We start from the raw sequence: 23,895 nt of genomic DNA, 5'->3' as shown, positions 1-23,895 counted from the left end.
TCTGATCTAAAGCAGAAAATTACTTCTGAATTTTGAATTGACAGAATTTTTAAAACTGTTTTGATCAGTAAGAGTATGACTGTCACCAAAATCAGTAGTCAAGACCTTTTCTTAACAAGGAGTGGTTTAATATTCAAGTACTGCTGAAAGAATAAAAGGCAGAAGATCATTAAGAAAACAATGAAATTCTTCTACAGTTCTAATCCTCGTGTATGCCTAGAGCTAAAATACATAAATGATGTGTAGCTCCTATTTCTCAAACTGTGCCTAATGTTTCATATCATTATATAATCTGAAGCATCAGGCACAGTTTGAGAAATAGGAGTTACAAATAATGTAGGCATTGTAAAATGGATATGAAGCAAAATATGTTCCTTGAGAGGAGCTGACCCTGCATAAAGCTGCTTAGGTGAGTCTTTCAGGAGTGGTGGCCCCCAGTACTTTAACACTGATGATATTATCCATGAAATCAAAATAAGAGATGAAAGTCCATATTTGATTCCTTGATTGTCATCTCTATATATAAGAATTTCAAAGGAGAAATAGAGACTTACACTGGATATCAGGCCCATCCTTCTTTAAAAACATATTTTCTTATGTATATTAATAATACCACCTTAACATCATACAGGTTATTAATAGGACATTCTCAAAGGGCAGTTTCCATTCCATGATATATTGGGGGATCACATTTGATTTTTTGTTTTGTTATTTGCGTTGCAAGCCTTTCAGTGGACTAATTCTGCATTGCTGTTTTTAAGAAAAAAATATATTGGAATTTTTCATATTAGTTTCTAAGGTAAAATCTGCTTTTGAGAACCTAACCTGTAGGTATATTTGTCTGCTTGTGAAGAGAGAGGTAACACAGATGAGTGAGACAAAAACAGAAAGGAAGAAAAACTGAACAAAACAGAATAAGCGAAGAACTATATTACTAGGTTGTAGTGTAATGTGGAATTGTAGATCATAAATTGTTGTCAATAATCTTGTCTGTACTGAGGATGCAGTGAAGCAAATGAGAAAACTTGCTAAGCCTGAGTATGGAAATTTCCTAAAGAACCTGGGGTGTGCAGAGAGCATAGTCATCACCTTTCAGTACACCACTTTCTTCAGACTTTTTAATTCCAAAGAGTATTGCAAATCCTATTAGTTTTCATTTGGCAACAAGGATAGAAAGCAACAATGTTCAGTGTTTATCTGCACCACTGAATTGATTGAAACTGCCATTTCTCTAGACCACTGCACATTTTGTTTCCAGAATACTTCACAAAACAGCAAAAAATAAGTATCTTTTAGGATATCGTAAAAAATGGTGAAGAATGCTGGAAAGCAGTATGATAAACATAGGGAAAATAACCACAAACAGGTTTGTGCCATCATTCAAAGACAGTGCGAGAACAGGCAGAAGTGTTCTCTCCCCAGGAGAACCATGTGGAGTGCTCTTTGGTGATGGGCCTTATCACTGCTCAGGCCCCATCCTCGCGGGTGCTCTCCTTGGCACGAGTTCACTGGAAGTTCACTAGTGCTATTCACTAGCACCTCCTGGCACTACTGCTCTGCACCCCAACCTACCTGAGCTCCAGTCTGCGCACTGCTACAGCTATGAAATGCCAAAGATACAATGCAGTGGAGGAAATGCAGGAAGCCCTGCAAGAACCACCAGTGCTACTTCTTCATGTTTTTTAGGGTTAGGGTTAGAGTTACTGTCAGGGTTGTGGCAGTTTGCTGCTCCCCTATGTGGCCCCACTGTTACTTCTGTGAACTTTCTGTTTTAATGAAAACAAAACCAACCAACCAACCAAAACGACTAAAAGAAGCAGGAAACCAGGGAAAGCCTTGCAAACTTTTGCAGGAGAGGTGATGCAGCACATGGTGGGCAGTCTTTGGGCAGGTGCAGGTCAGGTGGACACTCACCCTGGAGCTGTGCTGGACAGAGGGCCCAGGGCTCGGAGTGTGCAGCCTAACGCAGGCCCAGCTGTACCGCCCTGCCCAGTTATGGGCTCCTGAGGACAAGAGAGACGGGGAGCTCCTGCTGCAGGTCCAGCAGAGAGCAACAGCAGTAACTAAAGAACTGGAGCACCTCTTTTACGAGGAAAGGCTCAGAGAGCTGGGCTTCTTCAGCCTCGAGAAAATGATTGTGAGGCAACCTCACCAGTGTCTGCAAGTCTCTGAAGGGAGTGTTCCAACAGGACGGACCAAACTCTTCTCAGTGGTTCTGAGCAAAATGATGCCCAGGAAGCTCCCCCTGAAAAAGAGGAAGAACCTCTCTACAGTGCAGGTGCCTGAGCACTGGAACAGACTGCCCAGAGAGGCTGTGGAGTCTCCCTCACCGCGGGTATTCAAGAACTGTACGGACAAATCCTGTGCCCTGTGCTCCGGGGCTGCCCCGCTCGGGCAGGAAGGCTGGGCCCGGTGACCCGCCGCTCCCCCGACCCGCCCGGGCCCCTCCCGGCGCGGCGGAGGCGGCGCCGCCCGAGCTCTGCGGGGCCTCGTGAGCGGCGGGCGGGGCGGGGCGGGCCGCGCTCAGACCCGTGCCCGCACTGCGGCTGCGCGGAGGGCCGGGCGGAGGGCCGGGGCGGCCATGGAGCGCGGCGGAGACACGGGCGAGTGGCGGCTCCGCGCCACCGCCGCGCAGCGCGACCGCCGCCAGCCCCCGCCGCGGGAGGACGGCGACCGCGGGGCGGGCGGGAAGAAGCGGGGCGGGCGGCGGCCGCTGCTGCCGCTGCCCGAGGCGCGGGGCGCGCCGCTGGTGCTGCTGTACCTGCTGGGGCTGCGGGCGCTGGCGCAGGTGTCGCACCGGCAGCTGCTGGGCCGCTGGCCCGCCCGCGCCGGGCCCCTCGAGTTCAGCGCCGCCCGGGCCAGGTACGGCGGGGCCGGGGCGGGGGGGCCACCCTGCGGGGTTCGTGTCGTGCTCTGCCCTGGCGAGAGCTCGGAGCTGATGTCGGCGCCTCCCCCGCAGTGAAAGTTGTGGTAGTGTCGTGTAGTGCTCGGTGGCTCGGGGAGCTTCTTTGCAAATTTTTAGTTGTTGTGTTACCGAGGCGACGGGAAGACTAAAACTATCACAGTAATTTCAGTTTTAGAGTGTTAGCGTCAGGTGCATGTCTTGATAAAAGTGTCATTTTTGAGCCATTCAGAAAAGGGCGTGTGTGCGTGTACAGAACCTCGCTGAAGGTAAAATCTTCCTTCACCCTTATGTTTCTTTTTGAATTATATGTTCAGATCAGAAAACCGGTACAACGGCTTAATATCCAGGTAGTTAAGATAAGGAGTCCTGGGTAAAGATCTTCCTGTATGCCCATTACGAGCTACCATCTAACTGGCTTTAGCCTCTTCTGCTTACCTTGAGTTTTGAAATAGAACCATGTACAAAAACGTTACAGTTGTAGAAAAGTTACATACTAAATGTTGGATGTATTAATGCTGAAGTGTTAATTTATGTCTTACAGGGGATATCTTGACAACATTACAGCAATTGGGCCCAGAACAGTTGGAAGTCCAGAAAATGAAGTTTTTGCGGTTAACTACCTCTTAGAACAAATTAGGAGAATAGAAAAAGAAAGCACGGATGCTCACAAGATATCTGTAGACATACAGAGGCCCACGGGTTCCTTCAGCATTGACTTTTTAGGAGGCTTTACTAGTTACTATGCAAACATAACCAATGTGGTAGTGAAGCTGGAGCCTCGCAATGGAGCTGAGCATGCAGTGTTATCCAATTGTCACTTTGATTCCGTACCAAATACCCCGGGTAGGTCCGTGTGTTTGTTCCATGTTTCTGTGTGTTACGTGAGCTGCGTCATGGATTTCTCCTACCAAGTAGCCGTGTTAGAATAATGCATATGTCAACTAGTCAGCTGGGTCTCAGTGAAATTCATTGTTTAGACTGACAAGTTGATCCTGTTAAACTCAGGATTTTACTCTCACTTTCTGGTAGGCAGCAATTTACAGATGCTTATTTAGATTCTGGAAAGTTTGATTATATCTGCCCTTCTTATAGTTCACTGCTTATGCATGTAGTTCATGTACTGTTTCCACCCGTTGTCCAGGTCTTTTCATACTTCTGTACTGATTTAATCCTTGTTTTCCTTTCACGGGATGCTTTGTGCCAGAGGCTTTGCCCACCTCTACTAATGAGTCTGGCTTGCCCTCCTTTGCTGGTATCTCAGATTTTTATTCTGATATGCTTAAGATATGCCAGGTTTTTTTCTTTCCACATTCAAGGCTTCTGTCTCAAAAGACTGTAGTGATCAAACGCTGGCGTTCTTTGCCTTGGCAGTGTGTGTATATCTTTTACTGTTAGTTTGACTGTCACTGTTGTGTACTCTGTTACTCTTGTTCCTCTATATTTTTGAAGTGTAATCTTGTTGAATTGTTAGTGCAGCAACGGTGTAAACTATTTTGTAAATTTGTGAGTTTAACAAATACAGGAAGGTATGGATCTGAAACACAAAATTTGTTGTAACACGCAGCCACAGATGTATGCCTGTTACTACAGTTGAGAAACACCCACAAGTGGCACTCACCAACGGTGCAGCTTTTACTGGAGTTTCTTCATTTACATCCCACGCAATATTTTATTTTTTGGGTGGTGAACCTTCTGTTCTTTAGCACGTATGACTAGTCTTCATTATTTAGGAAACAGCTGAGTGTTAGCTAAAGAAATAAAGCTTCTGCTGGACTCCTTCTACCTTTTCTCTGCCCATAAATAGTATACAGAACTTCTCTTTCTCCTCAATCATATTTGTACAATGTGAGTTTCTAAATTAAGCTTAATAGATGCATGATTACTATGCTCTGTGATTGAGGAACTGCAGAGATGCTAATTACTGTATGGAGAGTCTATATATGTCTACCTAGACTTAGAATATTTCGCAAGCATAGTACCATGATAATTAAAAATTGTTTTAAAATTGATGTCTTATGTAAATTGTGTGCCCATTTCTGTGGATTATAAAAGAGGATTATGTTTACATTAGTTATTTTCTTTACAGTTACTCAGACACTAAAATATTTCACCAACCTTGCACAGAAATGCCAAAAATATCAGAGTGGTTTGTATAGGATTTTACAGAAATCTGCAGAGGAGCTAGAAATCAGCCTGTGGCTTGTTGTTAATCACCAAGCAGCCTAGCTGTTTATAGCAGCAAGGAGCTGCTCTGCTTTTTGTTTTCTTAGTATGCCACTTGCACATTACCTAAGCAAGAACCTTTTATTCTCTCCTTTCCTGTATTTCCTTTAGCTGTTGGCTTACAGCGTTTTTTTTTCATTACCAAAAAGGTGAGCTTTTAACCAGAATCAGCATGACTCAAAAATCAGCAAGTAATACATTTGCAAATCAGATAATAAAATATAATCTGCTTGTGGTGCTTATATATACAAAAAGTATATATGTACAAATGAAGTAAATCTCAGTAAATCATTAATTTTAGAAGGCTTGTGTTCCTTGTGAAGGAAAAAACATAAACTGTAAAGTCCTAAAACATGTCTCTTGTTATGATTCTACTACTCTTCAGTTTAGGTGGTCTGTTTGATTCTTTTCTGATAAACTCAATGGCGAAAACATCCTTGAAATTATCATTGCAGACATAATGTGGTTTTCTTAGGTTACTGATACCTGCTGTAAAATCTGTTACAACCTCCTGTCAGTTTTGTTGTGCATGAGGTTTTGGGGTATATTTTCTCTGCAAGTTTGTGTAATGGTCTATGGCAACATGGCTGCTTTTATCAGATGTAAATCTGTATGGCTCTTAAAGTCAATAACTTTTATTTTTCTTAATCTCACAGCAAGGCAGGTAAATTACTAACTTCACTGTAAACTATATACATCTTCTGAGTTTTCAGTACAGCATTTTGAATAACTCAGTGTGGCTAAGAGCAGATTCCTGATAAATTTGGGTAGCAATTAAGGTCCCTTCCAACTCAGAATATTCTGTGATATTTGCAGGTTTCCACTAATTTCCACAGAAATTAGTGGAAAACTGTGACAGTCAGGGCTTTAAATCAGGTATTTGGGTAGTCATCTATGGAAAGCTTTTGTCAGAACACAACCATAATTTCTGAGAAATTGGGTAGAGAATGGTGTATTGGAAAGATTTCAAATTTATTTATTCCGTGCAACAAACTAAAGCTAAATCTAGACTAAGATTTATGTTTCTATTAGGAATGTGTCCTTTTCGTGGCAGATACTTCTTAAGTTTTGCCTTTGGAAAAGCTGCTCTTTTTTTTCTTTTGTGTGTAAATTGAACATTTTGAGCAGCTTACAAGTGTGCCTAGGTATCATGCCTGACCACACCTTTGTCAGTATCTCAGTGCATGTCAGCAACATGTGTGCAACCCAGGCCCAAAGGAGTGAGGTTTAAATTTCTGTTTTCTCCCAAATTTTATTTGTCAGAGCGGGATAGAGAGGTGCTACAGCTTGCACCAAAGTGAGGAAAGTGGGAGACCTTGACTAAAACATGGATGCCTAGTCAAGATAAAAAAACCAGTGGGGCATGGGAGGTGTGAGATTGTAGTGCTGGATGAGAAACTCAGAGAGAACAGAGATTAGAGTGAAAGGGGATTCTGCAAAGAAAGAAGAGTGGGGAAAAGCATCTGATCATGAAAATCTTTTATTATAATGTATACCTTACGGAGGCTTTTAAAGGTGTGAATTCTGATATTTCCTTAGCTTCGTTTTGCAGTCTTAGGTTTGTGTTACTTTGAGGTTTTGTCCATCTAATTGAGTGTGTTGTAACAGTGTAGAATGCTTTAGGGTGACTTGTGTGGGAATGTTTATTTTTTTAAATTTGAGAGTGCTGTCAATGAAAATTATGTCCTTATTTATTAATGTTGTATTTAGGAAAGTAGATAATGACCACATTTCTTTCCTAGTAACCTGATTAGTCTTGAACAGTAGTGCTTGAACAGTTGCTTTTCTTGAACAGTAGCACTGGATCTGATGTTTTGTAATTCGCTTGCTCAGCTTCTGAACATAATTTTTATCTCAGCTGTTGCTTTCAGCTAGTACAGATTAGAGGGTATAAGCAGTACCAGAAAGTATACTAAAGCTTAATACAATTGTACTGCAGTTATATTAAGTGACTGAAATAGCATAAACCATTTTTCCTCTCTTGTCTTTGTTGCAAATTGGTGCGTTTATTGTAAACCTTATTATTTTGCTGATTATTTTAAGGTGCCAGTGATGATGCTGTTAGCTGTGCAGTGATGCTTGAAATACTTAACACACTTTCAAAATCATCAGAGTCCCTACAGCATGCTGTCATATTCTTATTTAATGGTGCAGAAGAAAATATTTTGCAGGTGAGAATGTGCCAGAATTATAAATTATATATCAGAGCAGCATATCAAAACTCTTAACAAATTAAAGATATGGCTTGTGTGAATAATCTCTTGAAATATTCATTAATTACCTGTCTTTTCTGAGGAAAATGTGTATTATTTCGAAGGGAAGGATACAGTTGAATTAAGAATATTGTTTATATTAATTTAAGTGGAAGACTTGCATTTTCTGCATCTGTTTGTGTTATCAGCCTTGTGCAGTCTTGAGTTATATGCAGTCTGTCTGGTAGATATTTGATCTATATTTTTTTGTTTTCCCATCCAGGCTAGTCATGGCTTCATTACACAACATGAGTGGGCCAAGTCAATCAGAGCTTTTATTAACTTGGAGGCAGCAGGTGTAGGAGGAAAAGAACTTGTTTTTCAAACAGGTATGAGCTTGCATTGTGTCCGATTTCTACACTAGGATAATTTGATAATAAATGATGCAAACTTGAAGGAATATTGAAAATGACTCATAAGTGAAAGACAAGAGAACCTCTGTGCCTTTTTCCCAGTCCTGTGCAACAATTAAGTTTTCTCAGTCTTCAGATACTTGCAGGCTAAAGCACTGCCACAGAAGTTGCTTCATAGATGGGAAGCCTGTGGAGGGCAGAATATTAGAGAATATTTCTCCTTTTACATCAAGGTAAAAAGGAGAAAAACATGGATAGAGCATGTATCTTAATACTCAGACTTTGATATGTTTTATTTGTTTTTCACTGCAGTTCTTTTAAAATCTTTGCAGGAAGACGTTGGCATTAGAACTCCATTTCGTGCTGCGGAAGCCGCAGATCTTCTTTGTTTTGTAGGCTGAGGTTAGATCTGTGCCCCAGCCTAGATGGGCTGTGGACTTTCTTGTACTGCTGAAGTACATTGAAGTTCAATCAAAGCTGTTTACTTGCACTGAATGCTTTAGGGGGAGAGACTTTTATCTAAACAGCAGTATTGATGTGTGATACATACATGATGGATTGGAAGCTTGGCTAAAGGTTGTGACTTCTTCGTTAATGCTGGGTCTTTTGGGGACATGACTTAACTGCTCTACCACTGGACACAGGAAGCAACAGTGGCTTGGTTTTCTTCCCCCAGGTGTAGCTAATTCTTTCTCTCAAGTATGAGACATTCATCCAACACAATTGTACTTACTGTATGCTCTGTGGGGCAGCAGTGCTAAATCTCCAGTTGGTTACTTTGCATTATTTGTTACCATGAGGATGCATATCCTAACTGAAGTTCAAAAAATATTTGATGTGCATTTTCTGCTCATCTTTTGTTAGGACCTGAGAACCCTTGGTTGGTACAAGCATATGTAGTAGCAGCCAAACATCCCTTTGCCTCTGTGGTGGCACAGGAAATATTTCAGAGTGGCATTATCCCAGCAGATACAGACTTCCGTATCTACAGGGATTTTGGCAATGTTCCAGGTATGTTATCAAAAGGCATGTCAATACACATTATATTTATAACAAGGACACTGTTCTGTGGTTGACTGTGTGAATATCCTCAAATTTGGTCTGTCTCTCACACTGGCAGGGAATTTCCCTGTTCGCTTCCTAAGAAAAGAGCTTTTAGATTGAGTTTGTTGTGTAGTTTGCTATGGCTGTTTTTAGATGACTGGCGTTTTTCAGAAAGAAAGTACATTGTAAAAAAGTTTCCTGAATATCAGGAAAATACTCCAGGAATGAACAGTACTCTATTAAATATTCTGTTTTGAAACATTTTGGTATATGATGTTAGTAACCTACTTGCAGGGATGCAATGTCTGTGTCTAATTGATAAACCAAAATCATCTTCTTTAGAGATAGTGACAAAGTCATGAATGCATTTTCATTACCCTTGGGTTTTATTTGGTTGGGGTTTTTTTGTTGTTGTTTTTGTTGTTGTTTTTGCTTGGTTGTTGTGGGTTGGTTTTATTTCTTACTGGTGGTGTTGTTTTTGGTGTTGTTTTTTGGGGGATTTGGTTGTTGGTTTTCAGAGAGTTTTGGTTCATTTTGTTTGGTTTTTTCCATAATCAAGAACAGGACAGAAGCCGTCTAATTTTGGTAATCTGTTTACAGGTTGCTGTCTTTTCTGTGGAGAATGAACAGTGAGAAAGAAATATGAAATGTTCACTCAGTGTGAACACATGTGATTCAGAAGGCTATAAACTTTTGTAAAGTCCTTGTTGTCCAGGACAGGTTGTCATTGGAGTCACTTTCAAGAAAAGTGATATTTTTGAATTGATTGTTAGTACAAAGCAGTTGTTCTGGCATATTTTGTACTGTTCTGCAGTACACTTCTATTCTGAAAATAAAATAGCTGATTTTGTACAATGTCTTTTTTGTTCAGAATTGTACCTGGATGGTAAATGATTTCTTATTGACCTCTGGGGTTTTTTTAATAAACCAATTTTTAAAAAATTAAGTTAAAAAAATGGTTTGTTCCTCAGAATTCAGACTTAATTTGCCAAAAATAGTGAGAATTCAGATTGCAGGTAGCAGTTTTTTGCATATGCAGCTGAACAGGTGAATGGGGGATCCACTGAATGTATAACTAATGAAGCAGAATAACCTTTGGGTTTTGGTAAATACTTTTGTTTGTTTGAACAAATTATTTGGACTTTGCAATGAACCGTTTTCAGACCGGCTCTCTGAAAAATTGTTTACACATTAGAAGTACAAAGAGCACACCTGGTATTTTGAGAAGGTGCTCTGCAGTTTCACAGTGCTGCTTTTTATTACTTTTCAGCAAGAACGGTTATTGCAAGTAGACAAGTGTTGCAAGTAAATTTGGCAAGCACCTTGTACATCTTTTCTGAAGCTGAGATAATCAGGTGTTTTCATGTGCTTCTCCAGTTGCATACAGATGGCATGGGAATTTGTACATGCAAAAGGACAGATACTTTAAAATGTTTTAAAACTGTTCCCTTTTAAAGACACTGGAAGTCCAGGTAGTTTTCTTTCTACAAAGAGGACTATTTTGTTTATATCTAAGGATAATGACTGGATTACTAAGCAGAGCAGCATTTTCTGTGAAGTATATGGGAGGCTTTCACATATTTGATTTTGGGTTTTAGGATGGCATAGATTTTAAAAATGCTGTTTCTCTTTCTGTAGGAATAGATTTGGCTTTTATTGAAAATGGCTACATTTACCATACAGAATATGACACATCAGACAGAATTTTGACAGATTCCATTCAGAGAGCAGGTCGGTATTTTAAGGATTCAGTAATTTACCAAAGAGTAATATTGTAGCTACTTTTTCATTTTGCTGTAAGATTGTGGTAATAATAAATGAATAATTTTAATTACATATTTAGTACATGTTCGCAAGAACAAAGAATTAACGGAATACATGTGTTTTAAATAAAAAGGAAATATATTTGGTCAACTTGGGAAGATAAATTTTATCAGCATCCAGTGACACTAATTAGATTCCACAGTCACCTTCAAATCAAAGTTATTGCCAATCCATTGATACCTGATTGTTCAGCATTCTGTGTTCCTTTTATCTCACTAAGTCCCATTTTTGGTCTATGTTTCTCATCAGGAGCTTTTGAGTAGGCTGGTGGCATAGAGGCTTACCTGCCAACAGAGGCTTTTTTATTAGAATAGACCACAGTAAAACTTATGTGGTAGCACACAGACTGGATAAACAGGATTTATTTTTTACAACATGTTGTGCTCATAGCAGGCTGTTTGGCAGACTGCAGTAAAGAAAATTACGAAGACCTTTAACTTCCCAGGAAAAGCCAGCATAATCCTAAATGCCTCCGGGATTTTGGCTACTCACTCTTCAAGTTTATATAGAAGCCAATTTAGATGACCAGTGTGAATAAGTGTTTTAAAGGCTTCCTTGCACCAATTTAGCTGCAGGACAGAAAGTAACACTTTCAAATTCCTATTGGAAAGATGATTTTAGTAGTCATGATGATTTTATGTAGAACTTGTCTCAGTAAATATATCACAGATTAAACAAAAAAACAAAAAACCAAAAAAACCACAAACTTTACAGCCAGAAAGTGCTTCTAATGGTCTAATAAAAGCAAAATGAAAGCTGAAAATGAGTATTCTCATTTGGTTGCCTGTGTTTTGGATGTTTCCTTTATGAAAGGGAAAGGTGATTGGTGCCTGGAGGTGATTGGTGCCACAAAGAAAAATAGTGGCCTTGTCTTTACAATCATGTAGGGAAAGAAAGGCAGGTGATTCATAGTCATGGAAACCTGGACAGGTCACTTAGTGGTAAGGAGGAGAGGAGGAAGATCAGGGAATTATAAACTCTTCTGTGGGTTAGCCTTCAAGTCCAGCGCTAAATATCAGAAGTGAAGAGTTTATGGGCTGAAAGCCTGATTATTGCCTTCGCTGCCTTATATCCAAGTCATGAGACTTTCCAAGTATATTTATTTTGATGGCTGGATAGAATAACTAATGAAAATACTATTCTGTGTGTACTGTCTAATACCAGTTTGAGAATAATCATTTGTGTATTCATGTCTTTGTTATTTCTATACCATTTTTCAGAATGGTTATATTAAAAAAATGCTGTGTGGTAGTTTATCAACCTTAATATAATCGTATTGTGTATCTGCTCTTTTAATAGGTGACAATATTCTAGCTGTCCTAAAATACCTAGCTACATCAGAAAAGTTGGCTAAATCTTTTGAGTATCGACATGGAAATGTTGTGTTCTTTGATATACTTGGTTTATTTGTCCTGGCTTATCCTGCTCGTGTTGGCACAATTATGAACTATATTACAGTAGCAATTGCTTTTTTTTATTTAAGCAAAAAAGTATTACAGCCAAAACCCAGAGGTAAGTGTAGGTGGTTTTTGGTTTTGTTATTTTTAATTGCATGACTTCAACAAATAGCAATTACTAGATGCAAAAGTATATGTCGAAAATGTTCAGGGCATCACAGCATCTGGTTAGTTGAACTTCAGAAATAAATTTTAGGTGTGCAGCATGCCACAAGAGTTGCTTTGTGTTTAAATTTTGCATCTGAATACTTATGATGGTGAAAGAATATGATAGACCTAAGATGTCTAGCATTTATGAATTATGATTTTGTCTCTTACCATTTCATTAAAATTAAAATTTAATCCATATTATTTTTTTATTTTGTTAATTCAAATATGGTGTCAGAACTGTGTTTCTTCAACACCTATCTATAGACAGGGCCAAGTAAGAAAAGAAACAGGGAAAATGACAGCAAAGCTTAATAGAGGATACAAATCAACTTAAATCTAGTTAGACCTTCTCAGTGTATGTACAAACATGCCTGTTTAAAAGGCTTAAGAAAATACATCTCCTTCTCAAAAGAGAGAAAACATTTTTGGAGTAAGAAAATGTTACAAGATAAACAACTTAATTTTTTTGTTGTTGTTGGGTTTTTTGAGGGGAATGAGAAGGGGGCTTGGGGATGTTTTTGGTGCTTTGTTGGTCTGGTTTTGTGTTTTTTGGGAGGGAGTTTTTGTTGTTGTTTTTTGTTGGGTTTCTTGCTGGGTTCTTTTGTATACTTAAAAGTGGAACCATGGCTCCACTGATATTCTGGTAAAATTTTTGTAATTAAGAAAGCGGTAATCTGCAAACTATACCAGTATTCTGAGCATAAACCTTGCAGCAGGAATGTGTGCAAATAGACATGCAAAGATGTGTTAAGTGATGCAAACTATGCTGTTAAGGTATCTTCACAGGGGACCCCTTTATTTTGGTCATTAAAGTAGTTACACCATGGGGTAATTAAAATTCTGATGATAGTCTGCAGTAAAATACACAAGTGTTGAACAAAATTTCTTTTTTCTTCTTCGTAGCTGTTCATAACCTGAAGAAGTTACTGACTGCATTCAGCTTAACCCTAATGAGCTGGGTGTGCACACTGGTAGCAGTCCTCATGGTGGCAGTGTTTGTCTCCATCATTGGACGGGCTCTTTCTTGGTACACCCACTTCTATGTTTCTGTGTCTCTCTATGGCACTGCAGCTGCAGCTAAGCTCATTCTTGTGCACATGCTAGCCAAGAAGTTCTTCTACAAGGTAGGCAAGACTTTGTTGTTATTGTAGAAGGGCAATGAAGTGTTTAATCTATGGGACACCTGCTTTTTGAGCTGGTTAAAAAAGAAAAGCAAAAGGTTTTCAGTATTTAAAATGTTGCTGTAAAAAAAATTGCTTCATCTAAACATAGCGATTGTTCTGCTAAATCAGAGAGGTAAGAGCTATGTGATTTAAGGCAGCTTTGACCTTTAGGAGATGTTTCAGAAAAAAGGCAGGAGCCTTTGTGACTTAAGTCACAACAACCCCAGGCAGTGCCACAGGCTGGGGCAGAGTGGCTGGAAGGCTGCCCACAGGACAAGGACCTGGGGGTGCTGTGACAGTGACTGAACACGAGCCAGGGTGTGCCCAGGTGGCCAAGAAGGCCAATGGCACCTGGCCTGTACCAGCAAGAGTGTGGCCAGCAGGACCAGGGCAGGGATTGTTCCCTGTACTCAGCACTGGTGTAACATACATCAAATCCTGTGTTCTGTTCTGGGCCCTTCAGTACAACAAGGACATTTTGGTTCCAGAGCATGTCCGCAGGTTTGGTCTCTTCTCCCAGGCAACCAGCAACAGGAAAAAAGGACATGTCAAGTTATGCCAGGGAAGGTTTAGATCAAATATTAAGAGACATTTCTTAATGGAAAGGATTATCAAGCTCTGAAACAGACTGCCTAGGGAAGGGATTTGGTCACCAGAAGTATTTAAAAAATTTCTAGATGTAGCACTTAGGGACATGGTTTATCAATGGCCTTGGCAGTGCAAGGCTTAGATCAAATGATTTCAAAGGTATTTTCCAACCTGTCTGTGATTATTCTGATTTATAGTTGTTTTGAGAGCTGGAGATGGAACAGAGCTCTTGGTTGTCTGTGTTTTTCTCTGTGGTAGGTAAAAGTCATTTAGGCCTCTGCAAGGCTCAGTAAGGATTTGGTGTGTGTTACATTTCCAGTGACAGTCATTCTTCATGATTACTGTCTGTCTATCTGTTTTGCTTAGGATTCTTTTTTATGGACTAACCAGTGTGATTTAACTTGTGTAATAATTTCATAATTATAGATGGTAACAGTCCCATATGGTTTTGTGTTAAATAGAAATAGTCTTGAGTTACCTGATAGATGACACTCTTCCAGGGCAGAAGTTGGCTACTCAGGCCTGCTAGATTTATGTTTTAGGTGCAGTATTATTTAGTAGTTCAGCTTGCTGTTACTTACCATCTCAGCCATTTGGCTGAGTTTTGGACAAGGGAATTTAGAAAGCCTTAGTTGCTGTCCAAATACAGATGTTTGAAAAAGTTTTATGAACTTCATGCCATTTGATTGTATGAGAAGTTCTGAGAGGAGAAGGGAATGTTAACTGGTACATGTGTGTTACCAAATACGTGTATTTGGTGTTTTCCCTTTGTGGAAAAGATGAGCCATAAAATAGATGCAATGTTACTGTTTTTCAGTCTTCTGGATGAGCTGGCTGATACTTTCATTAGCTGTTGAGACATTTCAGGCTCTGGATCTATTTCATGCCTAACAATTGCCTAATCATCAGATCAACCATCTGAAAATCAGAAGCATTGCATGCTGTAGCTTGCACCACACTGTACAGTTAATGTTGCTTCTGTAACTTGGATTTGACTTAAAAGTTGCATAAAAATTTTGGAAACCAATCTCTTTCTTGGCTATCAGAGGCAGTGGCAGTTCATGGCTCAACTTATGAGTTGGTAAGCTTTATGTTTTGAATTGGTTTGGCAGCTTGTAGGTTTCTTCACTCTCCTCCTGTTTTTCCTTCTCACCCCGAAGCTGAAGTAGGTGCTTTCTGATAACCATTGTTCATGCAAGCAGTCCTTCTTGCTATCAGCAGGATTTGCAGTTAGGAATTGTGCACTGAAAACACTGCAGCATTGCCCATGTAACTTAAAAAAAACCCCCAAAACCAAAGCAAATCACATTTTTGATGGTTGAATTTCTCCCCCCCCCCTCCAAAAAAATCTGATGTTGTCTCACCTATGATGTGTTTTATTTAAAAAAGTAACATATTTTAGTAAGCAGACTTATGAAGTGACGGCTTGTGGCATGACATAAAAAGGCACCAGTATAATATTTGTGCACTAATAACAGTGCTTGTATAAGAAGTTTGTTAACAGCTGTTTAAAAACAAGTTTACATTCTCAGGGGGTCCAGATAATTTTTTCCCCATAAGTATTACATAATTTTTAATATGCTGTGTTACATTTTTTTTAAAAAGGCCCTCTTTGCCTAAAACACTAGCCTTGTGTATTCTTTTGTATTGTGATTTGTACATTCCTTTCCCGCTTCTTCCCCAGCTTATGTAATCTCTTTCTCAAGTTATGTCAGCAGATTTAGAAAACTAATGAAAAAATTACACTGTCATGGATAATTGTGTACAGTAAGAGGATGGTGAGATGATGCTTGTCAAAATTGTTTTGCCTACATAATAATTATAAATATTATAAATAATTATATACAAGGAATATGGATTTTTCTGTGTGTTCTCATGAGATGGGATCTATGGAATCTGCACAGTAATGAAATGTATTTACTTCTTTTTGTTACAGAATGTGAATGAGCAGCACCTGGGAGATGTTTTTTTTGATGCCTCACTGATGATTTGGTCAATAGTATTGGCTGTGATGACTCAGATGGGCCTTTGTTCAGCATTCATTTGTACATTATGGGTAGCCTTTCCTTTACTCACTAAACTGTTGATCCACAAGGAATTCAGCCAAAAAGGTATGAGTTTTGAGGGGCAGAAATTGTGTTTCGAAACTTGTACTCCTACTCTTATTTAAGCAAAAGAAATGCCAAACATTGACTTTGAGTAGTCAAATTAATTAAGTCACATTTTTGTAATGAAAAAGTGTTCTTGGATTAAAGACAGTTTTCAAGTGTGAGAAGCTTTAAAAAATACACTGAAAAACATCCCATGTCTCAGGCTAAAGGAACAGTATATCTGAGTATATTAATAAGTAATAAGTAAGTAATTAATAAGTAATAAGTAATCAGAATTTTGATTGTAAAGGTTCATAAAAACCTTTGACAGTAAAGACCCATAAAAATATTGTGATTTTTTTTTTTTTTTGTAATACAAGAATAATTTTGTGACGATTTTGAAAATTATACTGGTATTGACTGTGCAAAATGAGATCAACTTTCCGCATTCATGTCAGGGATGAGGACCAGTACTATGTATTTGGCCTTGCAGCAGTATATCCTTGTGGATATATCAGTAACACTGTATGTTTATGTCCTTTTAAGCTTTTGCTTTTTTGTCTTTCGTTTTTTACTGTTCTGTATAGGTGCCACAATAAAGTTTATTGTGATGTACATGCTGGGGATGTTTTTTCCCTATCTGTATATGCTGTATCTTAGTTGGACTGTGTTTGAAATGTTTACACCTGTCATGGGACGAAGTGGTTCAGAAATTCCACCAGATATGGTATTGGCAGGATTTATTGTGATCTTCACTATGATCCTGTCTTCCTATTTTGTAAGTAGAATTTGTAAATGTTGGTTTTATCCCTTAAACTTTCTCTGTAGTTTAGAAAGATGGGTTTTTAATTAATACTGGAAGATAGTGATAATTTGACAGTATCTTAAATGTTACAAGAAAGTTCTAGAACATGTGTCAAAGATTCAGTGGTTTGTGTTAGTCAAAGAAAGGTCATTGAAACAGAGCTTTTATTGCTCTGTGATGATGTAGTAAAGACTGATGTAAAATATGTAATGTTGAATTTCAAGCAGAGATTCATTTTAGGTGTAATATATGACTGAACAGTACATATACAAACTTAAAAAAGAGTACTCAGAATTCAGATTTGTGGGGTTTTCCTGCTGCCATAGAATCTGGAAAAATTCTGTTGTTTTGCTGTTGTTGTTGGGGGTTTTTTGTTTTGGTTTTTTTTGGGCGGGGGTCTGTTTTTTGTTTTGTTGGAAGTTGTTTCAAAACAACGGGAAAGTTTTGAAAGTTCCAGGGAGTATTCACTTTTTTCCTTTTTTATAAAAGAAATCATCTTTAAAATCCTAGTTTTAAATATTGGGATTAAAAAGAAGTGTCTTGTATGAGGTAGTACTTGCAGTTACATCTTTTTAATGTACCCTCATTTTCATAATTGAATTTTAGAATTATACAAATAGTGTCTTATATCTAAGTGTTGCAGTTTTATAACTGGACTGTTTTTTTATTCTCTAGATTAACTTCATTTACCTTGTCAAAAGTACAAAAACGACACTAGTAACTTTAACTACTGTGTTTGTAGTCACTCTGATTCTCGTTTGTAGTGGAATCTTCTTTCCTTACAGTTCTGATGCAGCTAATCCAAAGCCTAAGCGAGTCTTTCTCCAGGTAAGAAAAGCATGTTGTATTGCCTCTTTTGGTTGCAAATATGTTTGGTTTTTTCAAGGCTTAATATTCCCTTTCTTTCTTGGTTTAAAAACTCTAATGATTATTCCTGGATTTGAAACAATTGCTCCTGTTTTCCTTGTTCACTCTCAGTGTTCAGTTCCTCTGTGTCAGAAGAGCAGGGTATTTTAGGGGGTTTTAAGTGGGCAAATTGTGTAAGCAATGGTAAATTAAAAAGTGAGTGTGGTTTGAGGTGGGCTAAAACCTACCATCGTCTTCTGATTGTGTTTTTATGGTATGTTTCTTGTCTGCGTAATTCTTGCATTTATATTCATGAATACTCAGATACATGTTCAGTGCTGAAAGGTGTACTGAAAATGCAGTAGACCTTAAGGATTCACATGCAGGTTATTTCAGAATCACCTCTGACTCTTGGAAACTCCAGAGGCTCCATTATCTTTCTGTTGTTTTCTTTTTCTTTTAGCACACAAGCAGAAGATTTCATGATCTAGATGGAAAAGTGGCTAAAAGTGACTCTGGTATATGGATTAATGGATTTGATTATAACGGAATATCTCACATAACTCCCCATGTACCTGAAATCAATGACACCATTAGAACTCCATGTGAGGAGCAGGCTCCCTTCTGTGGCCTTCCTTGGATTCTGCCAGTGCATTTCATGTTCCGGTTTGTGTGAACTCTGCTTAACTTCAGCACTTTCCTGCAAAGTACAGGGATTGTTTATGCAATTTCACTTACATAAGGGAAGAAAAACTAAGAATAATCCTGGTCTAAAAGTAAATAATCCTTCCTCTTCAGAAGACAAGTGTCTTCCTAGATTCTGTGTGTTCTGTCACAGTCTCTGCAAGAGATTTATGGGTCCTCCTGCAGGAGCTGTAGAAGTTGATGTGTGGAAAATAGATGTAAGCACAGTGGAGAAAAACGTGAGGGGTGGGGGGGGTGCTCCTAAAGGGCAGTTCAGAGTAGTAGGATATATGTCTCCTCCCTTCTTCCCTTCCTCCACTGCAGCTGGCAGCAGGGGATGTCTAGAGTAGCAGGTTTCCACAGAAGGAAACCAGTGCTGTGGCTATTTCTCTCACCTCAGGAATCTTGAGAGCAAAAGTTTAGCTCTTTGAGGGTGAAAGTATTAATTTGTTTTATGATTTAGAGCAGATGAAGGTAACGAATTCATACACTGATGACTATTTTTCTATTAATATGTCCTTTAAATGTTTGTCTGGCCACAAGCTGGTTTTACCTGCCTTTTGCTAGAATTGACACCTTTTGAGTATTTCATGTAATGGCAGCACAGTCAGCTGTACTACAGAGAAACTTCTTGTCTTCTGATGTGTAGTACCTCAGGGTGTTCCATTGAGAATAACTTGAAACTTTTTTTCCTCCACAGGAAAAACTGGTACCTTCCTGCTCCAGAAATTTTGCCAAGAAGCCCCATTCACTTTAAACTTCTGTCCAAGAAGCTGATGCCCCGGAACGCTGTGAGGTTAAACTTTGAAGTATCTGGTGAGTGACTGAAGAAGCTTCTGGTTTATGATTTGTGTTTATTTTATGCCCATAATAAATCAGGCTTTGACTCCTGTACTGCATGTTCTAGTGCCATTTACAAGATAGTGAGCTTTCTGAGATAAGCGTGAATTAATTCCATTTCATAGCACACTAGAAGCTGAATGGTGTCTTGCAGTTCTTATTTCTGGGATTGATAATCTTGTCTGTCTTGAGTAAGTGTTGATTGTTTTACAGCAGATCCTTGCTAAACTGGATCTTGTAGCATTTTATATGTTAGTATATATAAGACTATGTTATATTTATTATCATAAATTGTCCTGTATTCCTCTGTTACATCATCATCTCACCCCAGTGCTTGGGAAAAATTGAAGCATAAGATATTTCTATCATGCTTTGGAAGACATGAATGGTAGTTCAAGGATGACGTGCTGTTCTCTGGGAAAGGAAGTGGTTATTCTGCCTCTGCCCTTTGCTACATGTGGACACGCATCTCTGTCCCCACAGGCCCGAGCCACATGTCCCTGTACGTGCGGCCGCACGTGGGGTCGGCGCTGTCCCGCTGGTCCCTTGGGGATGGAGTGCCGGTGCCCAGCCTGGGGGGAGACTACTTTGTGTTCTACTCCCGCGGGCTGCACGCGGCTCCCTGGCACTTCTGGGTGGAACTGACGGTGAGTGGCACTGCTGGGAAAAAGGCGATGCCTTGGTCCGCCCTCTTCCCACCATGGCTGCATTCCTATGTGAAAAATGTCACAGTAATTTCCTAAAGCCTTCCTTTATTTGGTACATCTTAACTCTAGTATTCCTCTTTTAATATGTCAGCTTTATATATAGATCAGCTCTCCTGTATTTTCCATGAGTTTCTGCCAGCGAGCCAAGGGAAAAATATTTTTCTTGTCTCTGTGGTCTTTGATCATAAACTTTGAGTTCTTCAATCTTAACCTTAGAGTACTTGAAGTTTTATCTTTACTACTGTTATTTCAGGGATGATTTTTAGTATTATGAGTAGTTCTCTTTCCCTTTCTCTTCTCTTGTTTGCTTGGTTTTGGGAAAATACAGTGTCCTTGGTGGAAAATTTACTTGTCTTGAAGCTGAAGAGAGTTGTTAAAGCTTTGTTTTCTAAATTATCTTTTACATTATTTTCAGCTGGAGGCAAAGCTTCCAGCCTTGCTGTTTCAGCGGGATTTATGACCTGCCTCCAAACTCTTCTAACTTGCAAACGAATAATTTTTTGCAGACCTGTATGTTTTTACTATAGGTTTAACAGTGTCTTATCCTTTGAGTAATTCCTATAAGTATCTTTGAAAGTTCAGAAAGTCCCTTTTTCCTTCCTGCACCAGGCAGTCTAAACACAAATAATCCTCAAAGAGTACTCGATAAGCTAGGCTGGAGTCTCAAGTGTGACAAGCCTTGCAAGCATGTTAGAGGCAAAGCTAGGCAGAAGGGGCTGTGTATCCTCAGGATTTGCTGTAGAAGGATAAGTTTAAATAATGTGTTGGAGTCCATATCTTGATTTGTCAGCAAAACAGACAGATACAAACTTTGAAGTTGGAGCATGTAGAAGATGTGTAACACATCAGAGGCAAAACATCTGGTTGCCAGTTCATTTCAAATTGAACTTGTCATGTAATCAGATGATACGTTGAAGATAGGAAGTGTTTTAACATAGAGGACAAAGAACTGTAGGATGGATTTTGTTGCATTGGTATTGTCTGTAGAGAAGTGTGTCTGAATTTATCTCATGTTGAAAAGTCATGAACAATCATAAAGACTGTGTTGTCCTCTTCTCACTTTCAGGCCCCAGAAAAGCATTCTGATGGAATAGTCTCCCTCGCCATAGCAGCACATTACTTTTTTGGGGAAGATCAAAAGTCACCTCAACTCTATGCCTTACTGGAGAGGTTTCCAAACTGGACATTTTCTTCTGGCTGGTCCTGTACTTATGACCTTTTTGTCTTTTAATTTTTACAGCAATGCTGCAGGACTGATAGGGTTATCTCTGATATAGAATGCCCTTGTGGCAAGAGCTTTCTAACAACTTGCCAGAGACTTCAGCAAGAATTTAAAATACTTCAGCAAATGGTGTTTCTTTGGCAGTTTGACTGTTTAAAGTCTACTGCTGTCTTGGGGATATAATGATACTTTTCTGAAATGCAGTTCACCTTGGCTCTTCCACTTAAGTGGGTTTCTTAAAATAAAAACTGCACTTGACAAGGTAATATTAGCATAATAAATGGTGGCAATTGTAGATGGAAGGGCTTCATGGCGTTATTTTGATGTTATGTAAAATTGTACTTCACTGGTACATGGAGTATCACCTACCATGGCTGTCCGTCCTGTTCAAGTCCGATCTCCAACTAGGTGTTTGTTCCTGTGGGAGCAGGGCAGAGGTGGCAAAGTCCTGAGCATTACTTTTGTCACTGGATGAAGTCCCTGAAAGCTGTGGTACTTACGTAGGTTACATTGAGTCCTTGGCAAATGCAGAGTGCAGAGAAAGGAATATTATGATGAGATGTGGTAATTGTTTATCCAAATTGTATGTTAAAAAATCCTTTTCCTGTCCTTTTGGTATACAGTACGACTGGCTAAGCTCCACCTAGCTACCATATTGTGGTTTTGTTCCTGTTGGGATCTTTCACTATCAGCATATGAGCATGTGACTTGCTCTCTCATATGTAAGAGTGCCAAGTCTGCACTCCTTTAAGTGAATGTCTCATAATTAATCTATCTAAATTTTAAGTTACCTTCTAATTTATTAGAATTGGCTAACTTTGGTATCTCCTCAGGGGAAAATTTTGGTAGTGTGTCTGTATTGCACTTGCTAATACGTTTTACTGTTTCTTAAAATAAGCTTACCTTTCCATATGGAAAAATACCTAAAGGAGTAATCTTGAAAAGATGTCTATTATTCTGGATTGCTCTTACTTTATTTTCATCAGATGGATTTTATAAATGGCTGTGTTTCAGAGAATCTTCCAATTTTAATTGACAAGCTTTGAAATCTGAAGCTAGTGACCTCTTTTTTTATACTTACCGGGTTTTGGGGGTTTTTTAGTGCAGTGGTTAATAGTTAAGGGTAATTTCTGAATTTCTAAGAACTTGGCATTATCTGAAGAAACTTAATGGTTTTTTCCAAATTATATATAAAACATTTGGCTATAGCAATACTATGCTACAAATCTAAGTGTTTTTAATCTCATGAGTATTGCCTAATGTCATGCAGAGCAGATTTTGTGCAGGCATCATCATTTTGAGTAGAAACATGCTAGTACTGGCAAGTTTCCAGAGCACATGAAAGAAAATTGTGTGACAGTTAATTTGTGTGATGGGTAACAACTCTCCAGTCAGGTATTTTTCCTTCGAGCTGTTCTGTAGTTGTGTGTAATAGTGGAAAGAACCAGTGTCATTGGTTGCAAGGGATGTTAACAAAGATTGTCAACTCACTCATGGACTAGGGTAAGAGGTTTAATTACTGTAATCATAATGAACTGGCCATCAGTATTTTAAAACTTGTGGGTTAATATATTAATGTGCATTAATCATCATCACTTGATTGTATCTGATTTGAAAGTACAATCCCTATATTATTTAAAAGTGCTGTTAGTGATTTGAAAATCAGTTATGAACTAAAACTCCTGTGTCTTGAATCTCAGCAGATGTGCTGTACTGTACTCTAGCTGATGCACAGCTAGTTAACTAAAGCTGCACTGATACTTACCATCTTCCTCAGTTTGGATCTTTGTGTTTTGCCTCTGATTTAAAGCTTTGAAAGTGCTCTGTGAAGAATTCATACTGGGAGTCAAAAATATAAAAAAGCCTGTTGGCAATTTCTGAAACTTTAAGTGAAGCAATAACTTCTGCTATCTCAGGATTTAATCCTTGTTAAATAATTTAATTATGAGGTATGTCTGGTTTGTTGCAAATTTCTGTCTTTGTAAATAAAAGCAAAACTTTGATTGGTGACACTTGATTTTTAGCGTGATTAAAGGCTATATATTTGAGTTGTTTTCATTCATTGCAGTAATGTTTTACTTGAGCTTATTTTACTTGAAAAACTGCTAAGAGGTGCTGGGTTAGACAGCTCGTGTTAGAGCTGTGTAGAAGATAAGCTTGGCCAAAGAATGTAAAAAAGCTAAAATGGGAGATCTGGCTGGTTTCCTGGAGAGGAGTGTGTTTTTTGAAATAATTGTGATACAGAGGAGTCACTGGTAGCCACGCTAAGTATTCTTTGCAAAATTGATGGTTGAGATCTCGAGATTTATTGTTGATCTAAGACAAAAAACCAGAAAAATTTGCTGTTTGTGTCCGTCTGCTTCCCTATTCAAGTACAAGCAGATGAGTCTTCTGCTACGGTGGGTTACTATTTCTCCTAAAAAAGCATTGTGTGATTTACTCTTTGAAGTGTATAAAATGCAAGCAGCTGGTAACTTTTAAAATACAAGGGCATAGGAGGCAGTAAACAGTTGTTTAGAATTATGTTATGCTCATTTGAAACAATTTACATCCACAACATTTTCTATATTGCCTTCTTCTGTTTTTCCCTCATTTTGATGGCTTTGAGAGTCTATAATATCCTCTTAAAATACATATTTCTGAAGCTGAGTACTAAGCATTTTATCAATTTAAGCAAAGGAGGCCTCTACGTATTTTGGTTATGCAATCTAGTGCATCCTTATGCTGTGTCACCATCCCTTC

The 23,895-nt window shown here is 38.8% G+C and overlaps 1 protein-coding gene across 1 annotated transcript; it reads left to right on the top strand.

Moving 5' to 3' along the window:
* Positions 1-2,581: 2,581 nt before the first annotated feature.
* ERMP1 (endoplasmic reticulum metallopeptidase 1) lies at positions 2,582-23,218 on the top strand (the record flags this gene model as incomplete). Its single annotated transcript, XM_083883082.1, has 15 exons — positions 2,582-2,862; positions 3,447-3,748; positions 7,172-7,299; positions 7,604-7,709; positions 8,598-8,744; positions 10,416-10,508; positions 11,901-12,113; positions 13,112-13,332; positions 15,896-16,070; positions 16,637-16,827; positions 17,530-17,682; positions 18,164-18,366; positions 19,085-19,200; positions 19,708-19,871; positions 20,998-23,218. The coding sequence occupies 15 exons, from the start codon at positions 2,582-2,584 to the stop codon at positions 21,160-21,162; spliced, it is 2,658 nt and encodes an 885-aa protein (XP_083739208.1). The 3' UTR covers positions 21,163-23,218.
* Between the last annotated feature and the right edge of the window lie 677 nt (positions 23,219-23,895).

This window comes from Zosterops lateralis (assembly GCF_965231275.1).
Source record: "Zosterops lateralis genome assembly, chromosome: Z".
NCBI lineage: Eukaryota > Metazoa > Chordata > Aves > Passeriformes > Zosteropidae > Zosterops > Zosterops lateralis.
This window is presented reverse-complemented; position numbering and strand designations above follow the sequence as displayed.